The 17859-nt window shown below is 34.3% G+C and overlaps 1 protein-coding gene across 2 annotated transcripts in view; it reads left to right on the forward strand.

The window, feature by feature from the left end:
- EPHA3 (EPH receptor A3) overlaps positions 1–17859 on the forward strand; it is a 330559-nt gene that overhangs the window by 255210 nt on the left and 57490 nt on the right. The window contains exons 7-10 of one of the 2 annotated variants that reach the window (XM_053565304.1): positions 1241–1403; positions 9246–9348; positions 10039–10106; positions 14356–14481. In XM_053565304.1, the coding sequence (XP_053421279.1) occupies positions 1241–1403; positions 9246–9348; positions 10039–10106; positions 14356–14481 (460 nt within the window). The remainder of the gene's footprint in view (positions 1–1240; positions 1404–9245; positions 9349–10038; positions 10107–14355; positions 14482–17859) is intronic. The other variant, XM_053565305.1, reaches the window with a different exon arrangement.

Consider the following 17859-nt stretch of genomic DNA (forward strand, 5'->3'; position numbering starts at 1 on the left):
GGTAAAAATGGTTAATTCTATTTATAATCTCTAAGAATTTTTCATTACACACATACATGTCATATTATTTTGAAGATACATTTATGAAAATAGTTACTTATACCATCTATACATACATTTAAAATTATTTTATAATACATATATGATGCATGTATATTTTGCCTGTTTCACTAGAGTCTAAGCCTCCCAAGGTGTAGCTTTCTTGGCTGTTTAGTTTATTGATGATGAACAAAACCTGGTTCTTGGAATGTGGTTAACAGTTTTATTTTTAACAAATAAAATAATTATTATGTGAAATAAATACATTTTACTCCTTTCATTATTTAATATGGCAATGTAAATGCTAGCTAATACATACCTAGCATCCTTATGTAAAAGGTATACGTAGTGTATGACGTGTTTTCAGTACATTTCATCTAGTTTGGGTTGGCTGAGTTCCCGTATATTATACCTACTTTCGGTTAACCACACCATGCCCCACCCCAGGTGCAGGGATATTCCACCATAATTGAATTATGTTACCCACAGACACTCAGTAATATATGTTAGAAGAAAACACAATTCTGTGTAAATTCAATTTTAGTAAGCAGGCTTGGCACAGAGACATTACTATTACTATACAGTGTGAATCTCGTAAGGTCAGTCTCACAGAAGTGATCACTTTGGGGGAAATATTCTGGAGTTTGATCTGAAGAGATTTGTCTCTATGAAAACACAGGGACCTAGAAATACAGAGTAAACATAGTTATGCTGAAGAAAACTCATATAGAGCTACATATGAAATCCTGCTTTTTTATATTTCATCTTTAAGATGGATAGAAATGTTTTAGTTTTGAGAATCACTCAGACATTCCTATTAGGTTTAGTTCAAAGGGTTTGTTTTTTTAATCTTCTTAAGTTTATTCTTGGGATTACATTGAAGCTTTTGCTCAGCCTTGACTTTGAAGAAAACATATCTTCACTCATATATTTACTAATTAGTAAGAATGAAGAACAACTTTTCCCTCTTTATATGTAGGGCAATAAATCATAATATCAAAATTAGAAAATAATGTAAATATTTTAATCTTTTAAAAATACTTGTATTGCATTCAGAGAACAAAATTATTGGCATGACTTTTGAAATCTGCTAGATGCTTTATGTTAAATACTAAAAGAACCACTGTTCCACTGTTTATCATTTGGTAGCATTGTGAAGACTTGATTTTAACATGCATTTTTTTTTCTTTTTACCTCAAAGCAGGAACAAGAGACAAGTTATACCATTTTGAGGGCAAGAGGCACAAATGTCACCATTAGTAGCCTCAAGCCTGACACTACATATGTATTCCAAATTCGAGCCCGTACAGCAGCTGGCTATGGAACCAACAGCCGCAAGTTTGAGTTTGAAACCAGCCCAGACTGTATGTATTATTTCAATGTTGTGTGTTGTGGTGGAGGAGAGGTTGGGAGGCTGTTGCAAAAGGTGTCTAATCATTTATATCACTCTCTGAATTTTTACCAAATGTGATACATTGAAGACATATTTCTTGGGACATACAGCAATTTGTGCAGCATTGTGTCTCTGTACAGTATTTGTATTCCTGGGGTCTGCTTCTTTCACTCTCACAAATGAAACCTATAATAATGCCTGAAATGTTCCTATTAGCCCGAAATTACTAATATACTTACAGTGCCTGTCATTTCAGATATCCCTGGTTCATTGTATGTATCAATGAACTACAAAAATGATCCACGAGGATCTTAATTTTGTTTTAATCCTGAACATAATCAACCGTGTATCACATGGAGAATGAAGATTTTCTAAAATGTGTTTTATCACTTCATTCTCATTCATGAGCAGTTTAGATAGCCTGTTCATCTGACGCCCAATTTGGCTAAAATCGATCTAAAATTGGCAAGCATTTTTCCAGTAACTTCCTTTTGTTTCAAATGCACTTACCTCACATTTGAAAGGCCCTTACTAAAATATAATTTTCAGAAAGGTAAAATCATGTCTATAGTAAAAAGTAAACAGAGTTGAAGATTTCATTTAACTTATTAATTAATGAGCAGTCTATAAGAAGTTAAAACACTTTCAAAGGACGAGTTGAAGAACATATGTGTATACGTATACACAAATATACATAGATATGTATATGTATACAAACATTAGTATTTGTATGTGTGTGTTCAGGAAATTGGGAATACTTAAATAAATTTTCTGATATACCCCAACAGGTTAATATTTAGTGGGGGCGATAAGATGAATGAGGTCATCTTTTCTACAGGGCATAAACCTGTTTTAGCTCTAATTCATGTTATTTTAATTGTCATGGGAAAAATAAAACACATTGCTATCAGTTTTTAACAAGTATTCACAGTTGTAAAGCAACCTAGAAGGGTGACCAAAGATGCATACCACTAAGAATAGATTATCCAGGAAGAGTCCGACTACATTCAGCTCTCTACTGAAAGGAATCCCTATAATCTCTCTTGGCTGTTACAATTGGCCATTTTTCCCTAATGCTAATATTTCCTATTGTCTAAATATTTTGTTCCTGACATAAAATTTCCAAAATTTCCTATTGTCTAAATATTTTGTTTCTGACATAAAATCGTATTGCTACTGTATGTTAATATTTTTGCACCCCAATTTAATATTTAATAGAAATGTTCAAGATTAACCAAAACCCCTAAAACTGTTTAGGTTCATATAATGGAAATACGTTGTGGCTTACTATTTCTAAGACAATTAAAAATGCTGCTTACAATAAGAAGCTGTAAATTCTGGAAGATATTATGAATCCAGTGTTTTCAGAAATCATCTTCTCACACAGCTCAAACATGACAGTTCAACTCAAAGGACAGCCGCCTTCCTCTCACACAGAAATCTACCCATAGAGACCTCCTTTAATCTTCATGTGATGAAATAAGCATGGAGAAACCACTCTCTGAGGATATTAGAGACAAAACATAAAATACTACAGAAATTATAGTGAATAAGACTTAAAACAAATTATACACTTTAAGCGACCCAATAATAAATATAACTGTAACTTAACATTAATAATTCTAAGTGATCTTGCAAATTTTAAGTGGTTAAAATGAAGTTTCTTCTTTTCAAATGTTTATAGATGGATTTTTTTGAAATTCTTAAATGAATATTTGAATTAAATGCATCAAAGAAATCTATATTTGATTTACCAGGAAAGGTTCCAGATCATAGAAGTAGTAAAAGCAAATGTTTGCTATATCCTGTGGTAGAAATTAGGCATATTCGTAGGCAGGAGGGTCAGATGACTGTTAGATAAACATTTTTTATGTTGATGTATATCTTGGAGCAACCATTTAATATTGCATGGTCTTAAATAGCATTTATCCCTATCTGATATTCGCAAAAACAATAACAAATTTTAAAATTCTAATGTAATTCAAGACTTACCATGGATATTGCTATAGCAGCATTTATTTGTGCATAAACTATCAAGACTTCAATGTATGAAATATAAAAAAGATCTCAATTGAAAACTTCAGGGTCTTGGAACTTTTTGCCAAGTAAGTTTGTACTTGCCATATTTCCACTGATGAGAGAAAGAAGAGAAAAACAAAATATAAATTAAAATATGATTTTTTTTCTTTTTCCTCTCCATATACAAAAATACTATCAATTGCACAGTTTATTTTTTAAAAACTCAGTTAAGTCTTACAGATTCACCGTAGAATCCTTCCAGGATTTAAAGATAGATAAGAAAAAAAATCTCCTTTTTTTTAGAATGAGAAGGTAAAATCAAATCTCACCCTATAAACCAAAATGATATATCTAATATTCCTAAAAACTTGAAAGATTTAAGTATTTTTGTTTTTATTTTCATAAAAATGGAAAAAATGGAAAGAAAACTCACTTTTGGATTTCTTTAACTGTTTGCTTTTTCCTCCCATTGTAATTGTTTGGACTACATTAAAAGCTCTCATTTATACTACATATACATGTGTCTTAGTAGAACACAGGGTATTTTGTGCGAGAATGTAGGTAAAATTTTCTGAAGTTAGTTTATAGGAAAGGTGTTAAGGCATGGCAGAGCATATATTTTCCCAAGGGCTTTCAATTATCCTACTTTTCACATGTGAGCACTTTACATTTATTATCACCCTCATTTTACAGATGAAGAAACTGAGGCACAGAGAGGCTAAGTAAACTTTCTAAAATCATACTATTAAAAGGTGATGTGTCTGATTTTATGGAGAATGCATGCATTTTTGTGACCATATTTAAAGTATTTTCATAAATACTTCATGTGATCCTGTTGGTACACTATTCAGATACTCCCATTTCCTTTTATACTATGTGCATGGCAATGAACCCAGAATCCTCAAATTTCAGAGACCTGATCCAGTGCTGCCGCTACTGCACATAAAAAAAAAAAAAAAAAAAAAAGGAGGCTAAACTAAGACCCACAAAAGCCTGGCGTGCAAGAGAATAAAGGATTTTCCTAGCGTGGAGGCAGCTTCTGCCAGTGCAAGAAGCACAGACAGTGATATGACAGGAAAAGTAGACAGTCCAATTGACCTCTGGACAGAAGCCAACCCAGGGTATGCGCTTTGTGCCCTGGAAAGCCAGGTAGAATGTGGGCTTTCAGAACAGGATTTTGGAGCAGGTGGACATTATTAAGATGAACTTGACAAGTCATTTTAAGTCTCTGTGCCTCAATTACACTATCTGGAAATTTGGAAAGATCGTGTGCATAACTCAGTAATGTTTCTATTTTGTTTAAGTTAGGTATTTGTGAAGTGCTTAACATAATACCCAAAACAGTAGATACCATATATGTGTGCATTGTGTTTTTATAAATTCTTCATAATTTAGATAACAAGAATAAAAATCTGTGGAACAAAGCTGACTTTTAGAACCAGGAGATTCCATGGAATATTACTGTCCAAGAAGTCAAACCCCAGGGACAACTAAATGAGCACTCATGGATGCCCCCCACTTTCTTAATGCTGTTTTTAAAGAGTGAGTGTGGGGCAACTTTCATCTCTTAGGGCCTGCAATTAGGGGACATGAAAGAAGCCTGATAAAGGTAGAATTGAATCATTATTCGAGAAATTTATGTATAAAATTAGACATTCATCCATAATTTTATAGAAAACAGTACTTTTGCAAGTTTTTTACTAAGGCAATGATTCAATAGGAATATATAACATTTTTTGAGTATTTTGAATATTGAGAAAGTGCTTTACTTGTATTAACTCATTTTTTCATCAGTTAACTTATTATTATTTTTTCCCAAAGTCTCAAAAAATAGACAACTAATATCTATAAATAAAAATAAAAGATAAGGGCAGTGCCTGTGGCTCAAGGAGTAGGGTGCTGGCCCCAAATGCTAGAGGTGGTGGGTTCAAACCCAGCCCCAGCCAAAAACAGGAACACACACACACACACACAAATAAATAAATAAAAATAAAAATAAAAAAAAGATAATTTAAAAAAACAAATCATGCCAAAATAAACAAATGGGACTTCATTAAATTGAAAAGCTTCTGTACAGCTAAGGAGACAACAACCAAAGCAAAGAGACAACCTACACAATGGGAAAGGATATTTGCATATTTTCAATCAGACAAAAGCTTGATAACTAGGATCTATAGAGAACTCAAATTAATCCACATAAAAAAAGCCAACAATCCCATATATCAATGGGCAAGAGACATGAATAGAACCTTCTCTAAAGAAGACAGACGAATGGCTAACAAACCTATGAAAAAATGTTCATCATCCCTATCTATTAGAGAAATGCAAATCAAAACCACCCTAAGATACCATCTAACCCCAGCGAGAATGGCCCACATCACAAAATCTCAAAACTGCAGATGCTGGTGTGGATGTGGAGAAAAGGGAACACTTTTACACTGCTGTTGAGACTGCAAACAAGTACAACCTTTCTGGAAGGAAGTATGGAGAAACCTCAAAGCACTCAAACTAGACCTCCCTTTTGATCCAGCAATCCCATTACTGGGTATCTACCCAGAAGGAAAAAAATCCTTTTATCATAAGGACACTTGTATTAACTCATCTAATTCTCACACAAATTTTGTCATATAACAAATGAGTACAAACCCAGGCATTCTGATCCTTGAGAATGAGCTCCCGAATCTACTCTACTCTGGAAAGAGAAAGTGTGTGTCACATGGAGTAAAATGAGAAGTGAAGTGAGGGCATGTGGGAAAACAAATTCAAACTGAATTTCAAAGAAATGTGATAGATATAAAATTTTAGCAACATATCATGTTAAATTATTAGAGAATAAATCAATTGTCTTCTTTAATATTTTCTCCCTAGCTAATTTCAGCAATAAAAAATGATCTGATTTTCGGATCGAGACCCATAGCTCAGTGAGTATGGTGCTGGCTGCATACACCAGTAGGCTGGCTGGTTTGAGCCCAGCCTGAGCCTGCTAAACAACAATAACAACTGCTACCAAAAAATGGCGGGGTGTTGTGGCAGGTGCCTGTAGTTCCAGCTACTTGGGAGGCTGAGGCAAGAGAATCACTTAAGCCCATGAGTTTGAGGTTGCTGTGAGCTATGACACCACAGCACTCTACCAAGGTGACATAGTGAAACTGTTTCAAAACAAAGAAAAGATCCAATTTGGTTATCCACTTTAGATAATAGTATTTGGGATTATATAAAGTGTTTAGAGTTAGCAGAAACTAGAGAAGTCTTGGTTGAATTTTATCTTTGACAGAAAAGAAATAGAATATTACTCTTTCTCCTATATCATGTTTCCCCTCTGAATTCCACTGAACTTTACTGTATAAACTGGCTCATCAAAATGACCATTGAACCCAAAGTCTGTTGCTCTTTGTAAATTATCAAAGCATAAAACATTAAAAGCAATAGAGTTATCATTGTGTGCTACAGAATATTTTTGAAACATTGAGTTTAGCTATTTTACCAACTGTTCCCCCACTGATCTATAAGCCAATGGATAAGGATATGTCAGCGCAGTCCCTGGGAAGCACAGACAGAATGGATGGACAGCACACAAGTGTGATAGTGGAAATGTCTGTGAAGGGCACAGGGAGATGGAACAGAAGTGGGCAGGCAGCGCCTGCTCCTGGGATGTAGGTCTGTCAGCTCTGAAGGGAATTTCAGAAGAGCTGGGGAGGAGGAGCCCCAGAGTTCAAGGCAGCTGGAGGGTCTCGGCAGAGCCAGTAAGATGCCCCGGAGCGGAACGCAGGCCACCCATTCTCAGAGCCCTGCACAGGGCAGGAAAGGCCTGGCTCCAGGACGCCGGCCCCTCCCCTGTTTAGTCATGGAGAGGGAATGTGACCTACACTTGAAGGCTGATGTGACCTACCCTTGAAGGCTGATGTGAATTGTGAAGGTGCAGCAGCTGGAGGCTGTCTGCCCCCTGTACTCCTGGCAGCAAGCACTCCTGCGACTGCCACAGTAGGATAAACAGTAATTTGCTGGTAGTAAAGAATAAAGTGCTTGCCACAGTTTATATTATGAGAATACTCTCCTGCCACACTCTGGGCTCTTTTGTTCAGGTGCTTCTGACAGGAAACGTCTAACAGCCTGTCTGCCTTTTTTTTTTTTTTTTCCTTTCTTACATCATTTACTCCTGAAACCACATATTTTTGAGAAGAGTTTCCAAATATAGAATTGATCAGGTTGAAGATGCCATGTTGGCATCTAGAGAAGTTTTAATATTCTAATAATTAAACTTTCTTCTCTGGAGTCACAATTTATCCATGTATTCAATCTGCATTTACCCCGGGAGCAACATATGTAAATATGAGCATATAAAATATTTAAAAGGCCGTTTAAAGATTTTAGAAAATCTAGAGGTTAGGATGGTTATGGAGTTTGTAGAAGATGAATCTGGGACTTTGGACAGGGAATAGATTCTAAATGATTTTACATGCTCTGCTATAGAATTTGAGTTTTGTCCGGAAAGTGATGGAGAGACCTGCAGAGATTTTATGCATAGGAATTCCATAGTTAAGTTCATGGTCTTGAAGGAGTAATCTTGTGGCAAGGTAGGAAATAGGAAAGGCATACAAACAGGGCCTAATTAGGAATGGCTAATGATCATCTAGAAGAAAAATAAATAAACTAGAATATTTAAGAAGATTTGGTGATTAAGGAGATACAGAATGATTGGGATAGGGAGAGGACTGGGTGACTTTGTTTTTGTGGTCTAGTTCCTTGCTCTCCAAAAGGTTGTGGTCTGGAATCAACCTAATCAGGATCCCCTGGGAGCTCATAAAAAAATACAACGTGATTCTCCACTCTAGATTGATTAAATAAAAAAAAAAAAGCGTTTTCAAAAATATTCCCAAGTGGTTTGTGTGTGCATTAAAGTTCGAGAAGCATTGGACAGAGTCAAGAGTCAATAAACTTTCTGTAATGAGCCAGATAATAAATATTTTAGGCTATGCGTACATACTGTCGGTATGCTACTACTGAACTTGTCCATTATAGCATAAAATTAGGCATAAACAATACAGAAATGAATGTTTATGGCTGTATTCCAATCAGACTTTATTTATGGACACCTTAGTTTGAAGTTCATATAGAATTTCCAAATCACAAAATCCTTCTCTTTTGACTTTTTACAACTGTTAAAAAGTGTAAAACCATTCCAAGCTTGTTGGATATACCAAACTGATGCAGGTCGGGTTTGGATTCTGGGCTGATTTTTGCTAAACCCTTACCTTGGTGCATGAATGAGTGAAGGAGTCATTTGCAAAGGTAGGAAATACAGGGAAACAACATTGGTTGTTTATAGGTGTTGAGGTGCACAGACAAATATCATGCCTCTTTTTAAACAAATATCCTTATCGGGGGCAAAACAAGGTTAAGGAAAAAGCTTTTATAATTTCATGCTGATAAATCTGTACCATCTCTTTAAGCACCTCTGATAACTTCTGGTTCATCCAAGATTTTTGCCAAAGAGGACGGAGAAAACCGTCCTAGATCTTTCACACGGTAGTGTTTGAAAGTAGTAGTTAGCATTCAAGTGGTGTTTGATCAATGCCATAGAAACACAGTATTCAATCTTATTAATTAGGCAGAAATTTCAGGCATTACTATGGGAAATGTCTATTTTTATTTATGCTAAATAAAGAATTTTTTTCTGTATTGTAGCAGACACTAAAGCAGGATACTATGATTTAATTTGTCAGCATTTCCATGTAGACGTCAGTCATGAGGTGGGAATGTTTGATCCTTCGTGTTTTCCTCTTCAACCTCACAGCTTTCTCCATCTCTGGTGAGAGCAGCCAAGTGGTCATGATCGCCATTTCAGCGGCAGTTGCCATCATTCTCCTGACCGTTGTGATATATGTTTTGATTGGGAGGTGAGGCCGTAGTCTGTTTTATGATTTATTTTCATGATTGCTTGGTTTGCTGCCCTTGATCGCAGTTAAAATCTGAAGAGTATGACCATTTAAGTAGCTTAACAAATAAGAACACCACCACTCATACTTGGGTCCTTTTTCTCCTCCCTCTCTTTATTTCTCCATCCTTAGTTTTGATTTGTGGCTCTCCATTCCATTCCTGTCCCCACTCTCTAAGGCACACCACTTCTCTTCTTGCTTTTGACCCTACCCCTCGTTTTTACTTTCTTTTTCCAATTATCTCCTCACTCTTCAAATAACCCCAGATTTCCTCAACACTTTCTCACCCAGAACCTTGGTAACACTGCACAGCACTAATCATTACCAATGGGGACTTTACCCTTCATTCTTTCTAACAGTAGTTGTTAAAAAATACTATAAACACATTCTAAGGCCATTATAAAAACTGAACTAGAGGGGTCTGCACAGTAGGGAAGCAGTTCTACATATCTCATTAGGCAGCTTTCCAGGGTCTCCAGAGGAAAAGGCTTCCATGGAGGATTTAGAAACTACGAAGTCATTAAACTTTCACTAAAGCATTTAATTGCTTGAGGAAAATCTTTTATTTTGTGTTGCTGGCACATTGTGAAGATAGATAATTGTTTTTCATATATTCTCCTTACATATTCTCTTCCCCTCACTTACCTCTAGGTTCTGTGGCTATAACAAATCCAAACATGGCGCAGATGAGAAAAGACTTCACTTTGGGAATGGGCATTGTAAGTTTCTAAACTTTGTGTTTTTTTTGTTTGTTTTTTTTTACCATTTCAGTTTTAGCAATAGTTGGTTTAAAATTGGAGAACCACCGCACACCCTGACAAAGAGAATCCAAAGGTATCTTAATGGAAAAACTGAGTATATTCAATGCCCGGATGGAAGGCAAAGCATATCTTCAATTTCTGTGATATAGGTCTTTTGCTAAAAATCTAAATAGGAGATTTCTCATTCCTAACTTCTAAATAAATATAAACAATCTCTGTTTATATGAAGTGTCTTACTCCATTTTATCAACCAACCAAGAAAGAGCCTTTTGAATAAACTATTTATTTTGGAGTTACATGATATCCAACTAGTTGTAAAGACAGAATGTTCCCCTATATTTTAATTTAGGATACTGACTCAAAAGTCTAAAAAGAATGCATGGACAAGTTATGGAACATTTGACTACCTTTGTTATCAGAGGGCCAGAAAATACCAATGTTACAACATCCATGCATAAATTAGTCAGAACAATATCATTCTTTTGGATAAAGTTGCTCACAGTCTGAGTTGAACTTATGACGTAAATATTGTCTTTAATGCAAGACCACACTGACTGGATTTTTGTGGGAATTATTATATAAGCCTTGCGAATTTGGAGCTTTGATAAACTTTTGTGTGCTAATTGCAAGCAGATTTCTGTATCATCCCAGTCTGTTTTGCTGTTGGCTTTTATGATGAAGTATGTTGAAACGTTAATTTTTATTTCAAATGTATAATGTTCTTATGATAGACAAACAAAAAAGAAATGCATTTTATCCTAGCTGCAAAGGCATAAAGTAACTTATATGTATGTCATAAACTTTCTGCCCCTTAATACTACAGCTGGTTTATTTCAGAGCATTTATTTGGTATTACTTTAAAAAGCTCCAGCTATGAACTATTCCCTCCAGCCTTGTTACAAATCCTATAATATTGCTTCAAAAGGAAAGAAATGTGTTTCACCTCCTAAGATCCTGTCCCCTTGCCCTTTCTGGCTGGGCCTTTTTACTTTTTGCTATTCTTAGGGCAACTCATGCTGGTAAAATGGAAATGTAAATTATTGTGTTTGCACAGAACGAGCTGTAAAGTAGTGCAGCTTAACACGTGTGCATGTGTTTATTATCTGGTTTTCATGACAGAGCCCAGTTACTCTGTGTGCTGCCCTTAATTATTGGTGCAAAGGGATTAAGTGCCTTGCAGTCTGAATCACCTGATTCCCGAACCTCTGGGGTCAGCAGTTAACTAGCAGCAGCCAAAGCTCCCACAGTGAACAGAACATTTTACTGAAAGTGAGGGTGGTGTTTATATTTGTAATTTCTCCCCCCAAGTGTCCTGTGGATGGAAAAGCAATTTATCTTATTTTAATTATGAGGAATGAGAATGATTGATTTGATTTTTATTTGGGAATGATTTTTAATTTTCAGATTATTTAGTAACGCATATATCCCCTAGGGCTTAGTGGTACTGAAGGGTAATGGTAAAACTCACTTTCAAGGCTTTTGAAAGCGAGGGCTTATTTAAAATATTTGAGACATTGTTCCTAGCAACTCATTTTATAATCTATGTACATTCTGATGACAATAAATCTCCCCCAATTGATATTCTTAAGTTTCTTAAGGTAGCTAGGTAGCTGGAACATTTGTAATTGTTTATAAAAAAAAAATTTTACCTTACACTTAAAGTGTCTCTCCTTTCTTTTCTTAAAAAGAAGTGCTAGATTTCTTTACGTTACTAAGTCTAGGCAAATCAAAAGTGGAAAATTATATATCACAGCCTCAATCTAGTATGAGTCTCCATAAAAATGTAACTAAATTGTCTAAGCTAAAATATTTCCAACAAGACTAAACTCTTAACATATTTTAGTAACTCTATGGTTATTTACTTTAACAGTTTTCTTTACTAAGAAGCAAGAAATACATGGTAGATTTCCTTAATCTATTTCTTATTTTAAGGGTAAAATGCTGTTTTAATATTGATAATGTTAGAAATCATTTTGGCATAATGGTAAAATATAGTAGGGTACTATATTAATGGATGACTCTGCTATTTGTGTTTTTAGAAAGGAATTATGTTTCTATAGCAAAGGAATAATGTTCACTGATCTGTGAGCTCAAAAGGAGTGGATATTTCTGAACGCAAATCCTATCACTAGGAAACCTTGATGATATCGATAATTATAAACAATCATTTTTAACAAGGAAACTATAATTAGGTCAATATTCTCTAACATTTATAGAGTGTGAATTATGGAACAGGGTCTCACGGTAGGCACTTGAACAAGTTTTCTAGAACTTTCTCTCTCATGGGCCTGACTTGTCCCTTTTTTTGCTGTGATATCCAAGATAGAAAAACTCTAAAAGTGCAGCCGTCACTTCAAAAGCTACTTGACTTAGAGTTTACCCAAAGCAAGGGCCAGGACTTGAATTTTCCCATTTTTGTGGACGCTAACTTCTGAGATAGTGGTGTCTTCTCAAATTATCCGCACACCATCTCAGCCTGGGGAACTCCTGCTCCTCGGCAGTCGTGGCCAGCGGGCAGAAGCAGGAGAGATATACTAGCCTTTCCTCCACATTCTCCATTTGCACCCTCACCCCCCACCATTGCTGTTATGCTGTGTCAATGTTACCCAAGAAATAACTGAGGAATTCAGAGTTCGTACCTCCCCTCCCTCTCTCAGCCACTGTTTTTATTTTTTGAAATACTCATCTATTCTTATGCCTGTGTTTCTTTACTCAAAACCTCTATGAAAGCATCACAGGAACATGAATTGTAATGTACCGTGATGATGAGATTCATGAATTTGCCTTTTAGTTCAATGAACTGATCACTTGTTAACCCAGACTCTGGAATCCCGGACTCAGCCATGTGTTCATGGTGTTAACTGTTTTCCAAAACTGCTGGCATCTCCAATCTCTACATCTATTTAATATTTGTGCAAATTACAAAATGAACTCAAAGAAATCCTTGTTGCATACAGAGTGTTCTCCTATTCTGATGTAATATAGGAAATGATAATGTCTGGTTTTATTTGTTAGGTTAGAAAAACTTCCTTAAATAATTTAATGCAATGAATGAAAAGGTATGTTACTGAGCATCTATAGCACATACTACAGCAATGTTATCAATGTTACTAAAATTAAAAGCAAAATCAATAATATTGGTTTATATACTATGGGAGTTAACCTGCAATTTTCTTTCGTGTTAGAGCATGTTTTTCTACTTTAATAAATTTTAGGTTCCCTTTATAAAAATTCAGGTTTCTTTCAGAGAAAGATAGCTTTCTGAAAGTTGCAATTTGTTTTTAATGTGAGTAATTTTTCTAAATAATAGCAATTTCATTAATATAAAATCAAATCCAAAAGATTCCTTGTATTGTTTAACTATGATATATGAATTACAGAATATGGTTAAAATTTTCACCTTCAGAATAGTTCAATAAATAAATATATTATAGAGATTCCTATTTAACAAATTATATATATGGTTTATGTTTGGAACTTAACTCCTAGCACCATTATTAAACTCAGAGACAATACTTATATTCTATTTAATTATGTTAAAATGCTATACAATAAGATTTCAGTTAATTTATACTATATTGAAGTGTGCATATAATATGTAATATATGCGTATTTTGCATATAGGAATTTTGATTATGAATAACAATAATTATAAATAATAATTATGAATAATAATATAAGTAATACAACATCAGACAGAAGATGTACAATTTTATCTCATTTAATTTATGTATAATCACAGTAATTATCTAACTTTCCATGTATTTTATTTATACTTGGACTTATTGTCAGATGCTGCATTACCATTGAAATTCAGTCACTGTGGTATTCATAGAACCGTGACTATTCAATAGCACAATAGTATTGGTTCATTAGTGCTACTAGTAATGATTATTAGGCCTCCTCAACTCTGACCCATCTTCTCTAAATCCCTTTTCTTGTATGTCCATTTTCCTTGTAGTGTTTTTGCAGAGAAAATTATTCTCTGTGTTTCCTTTTTATGTTTCTTCCTGGAGAACTTCTTTTCTTAAATTTCTCAACACTTAGTCCAGTGTTTGCCAGTTTCTATGATACCACAGGATCAACTAAAGGTTGTGCACCTTATAGATGTGGGGACATTTTTTTAACCAATAATATTATAAAATTTGCTCAGAAAAGTTTTTAGAAATACAGCTAACATAATGCTTTTCTTCCTTTTCTTACACAGTAAAACTTCCAGGTCTCAGGACTTATGTTGACCCACATACATACGAAGACCCGACACAAGCAGTTCATGAGTTTGCCAAGGAATTGGATGCCACCAACATAGCCATCGACAAAGTTGTTGGAGCAGGTACCACCACAGTAACCCCTGCCCGCCTACTACTCTCTGTCTGTGCATCGCAACTTCACAGCTGTGAATTAGAATGCTGTCTGAGATTGCTCCGTGTCTCAAACCTGGCATACTGCTATAGGAAGAGGAATTTCCTGAGTTAATTAACAAAGAGAAGCAACAGATAAATGACATTTTAATGGAACATAATGATTTCAAAGGGGCCACACTTACAGATTCACAGACCATGGCTACCTTTCATTTACGGAATTTTAGAGGTGGCAGCAGCAACAACTCAGTCTTCCCATGGCTACACTGGTCACGCGGCACAATATCTCATTTTAGATAAGCCCAATAATTGAAAATTTTGATTTTCAAATTCAGAATCCTCTTTGGACTTAAAAAAAGACACAAAATAAAATCATAACACATTTTACATGAATTTTATGACAACTGTCTTGGATAATTTAAATAACAAAGTGCTCCATTTAAATATTGTCTTGACTTCACATATTTTTACTTTATGTTAAATCTGTCTTTATTTAGGCATCTTTTTGTTCTAATCATTAATTCATTGAACCGTAAATTCAGGATTACCTACGAAGTGATTATTAATAGCAGTTGCATTTTTTCAAGAAAACTTTCAGATATTTCTAAAATAATAATATTAAATATACTTACACAGAAACACATGGACATCCATGGCATATGTAGTATGCATGGAAATAAAATTACCATTAAAAAGTAAAATTGAACCATTCTCAACAGTAAAGAGTTTTGCACCATCATCTCATCCTTCAGTGCTGCTCTTTAACACAAATTAGTTATGTCGATGCAGGAATTAAAGTCAAAGATTGAGAAATTAAATCATTGCATTGTGTATAACATACTAGATCACATTTTCTGCAAGTACTAGATTTATATATTTATTACAAAAATGTGCATTTAATTTTCTCTGTTTTCTTTTCTGTACACCAAAGTAGTATTTAAATCCATGTCGTAGTTAGTATACAAACAGGAAAATCTGGGTAATCCATATTGTCTAAATGAGATGTGTCACACTTTATGGGGGCAAGACATGACTGCAAGAGGGACTTTACCTAACAATTACAATCAGTGTAACCTGGCTTATTGTACCCTCAATGAATCCCCAACAATAAAAAAAAAATAAAAAATAAAAATACCTGCTTGAGACATTCAAAAAAAAAAAATGAGATGATAATTTACTAAAGCTTCTCTTTTGGTTTTCTTCATGCCTTATCCTTCTAAAATTCACATTTGCAGGAAATGTTAAAATATGAAACTGTGTTCATGGAAGGAAAATAGAGTAGCTACTTTTTTTGCACAATCTAAAACTACCTAATCTGAGAGTATATACATTTACTGTATGCCTGTTCTAATCCAGTGCCAAACCGATAGATATTGACAACTTTGTTTCATTTGTACAATACTGCTTTGTGAACAGCTTCGCAGTATAGAGAGTTTTTGTCTGGCTGGTTTTACTGTTTCCCTACAAGACTGCACTAGTCCTGTGTTGAAACTGTTGTAGCAAATGCAATATAAGAACTTTGCATATTAAACTAGATAATCTGGTAAGAGGAGGAAAAGTTTCCATACCTAATTTTAGATTGCCTTGATTAGCCTTTGGAGGGTTGATCATTATCAAGATAGAATATGAAATCTGTACTTTAAAAACTACTAATTTTTAAATATTTTGTTTTGTGAGACTTAAAATATGTTCAAACATAGATGGAATAGTATAATACTACAAAGAACCTGCATTTACTCATTTTACCAACAGTTACAGTAACAATCACCAAGTGCTACCCTTGTTTCATGTGTAAATTTACCAATTTCCTACATTCTTTTAAAATTTTAATATAATGTATTGTTATTCATAAAATCATAAAAATTTAATAGTTATGCTAAATTGATTAGCAACCATCTTCCATCATGAGAAAGACTAACCTTTTCAACCCATGACATAACATTCATAGTCAATTAAATTTATGGAAAGATTCTCTCTCTCTCCCCCTCCTCAAACATACACACACACACAGATAGGTTAATTATTTAGTTTTCTGCAATAAATTTTATATATAAATTAATATGTTAGAGAAACTAATTTATACATTAAATCATCAGAAAAATTATATCCATATTTCAAATAATAAAACTAAAGCTGAGATATGAATTAACATTCTTAAAGAAGAAAATTTATATTAATGGAGAATTCATAACTATAATTTTTATTTTTATTTCTCAATTCAGTGATTCTTTTAAAAGTGAAAAGAATTTCTAAAGAAAAATATTTATTAGGTTCTTAATACTTAAAATTTCTGAAGAAAAAATATTTATTATGCTCTTAATACCTTTTCTAATCCAATTTTTCTGCCACTGCATACTTCCCAGCTGTTGTTTATTTTGGATGGGAAAGGATCAATGGATTACTTGCAATTATCCTACAGTTTTAAAAGAGAAAAACATAAATATGATTTTATTATCTATTTAGGGTTACACAAAATAATTCAAGTGTGTTCTTTTTTTTTTAATTTTAATTTATAATGGTTTTGAGTGTGATACTTTTTGATGCAATCTCAGGATGCAGTCCAGGCTTCCTCTTGCTTGTCACACAGTAGAAAATGGTTTCTCTCCTTTCACCTTTCTCATTTCTTCTGCTGCAAACCCTGCAATCCGTTATTGATTTTTTTTCCATTTTACATTATAAAATGCATCTTCCCATTTAGCCTTTCTTCAGCATCAAAAAATGAGTCTCCTCCCTCTTTCTTGAATTTCTGTTCCTCACATCGCTCGCTCACAAGCTTGAGTGATGAGATTTCTTCTGCATGAAAGGCATGTCTGCACTTTTTCTCCACTCTCCTTCTTATCTAATGAGTAAAGGATATAACTGTTCACAACTGGAATTTCCATCAGCCAGAAAAATATTATTTTTTCCAGTTGTAGGAGCTTCTCATAAACGTAACATCCACAATACTGATCAGCTCTGTCCACTCTGTGCATGAACTTTGTGTATTCTGAGATAACTGTCAGTTTTTCAAATTGAACAGGCTACTTTGTCCTATAACCAATGATCAACCTTGGTTTGAGGACCAAAGAATGTACTCAGCATTGTCCCTAACCTCTTGTCATGGACCGAGAGGCACCAAAAACCAAACAAACAAACAAAAAGCTTTTCCCACGTTGTACAACATCGGAGCAGAACAGGAAAATCTTTATGCTGAAGGAGCCTGACATAGGACTGGAAATGATTTAATTTATGCTAGGAATTCACACAATATATGGTTTTATTAGCCCTTTTATATAGACAATATATTCCCATTTCAGCATATGAGAAAGCAAAAGCTGAGAATGTAAATGGCCATGGTCATATCAAAATGG

The sequence above is a fragment of the Nycticebus coucang genome, chromosome 16, assembly GCF_027406575.1.
Source record: "Nycticebus coucang isolate mNycCou1 chromosome 16, mNycCou1.pri, whole genome shotgun sequence".
Classification (NCBI taxonomy): Eukaryota; Metazoa; Chordata; class Mammalia; order Primates; family Lorisidae; genus Nycticebus; species Nycticebus coucang.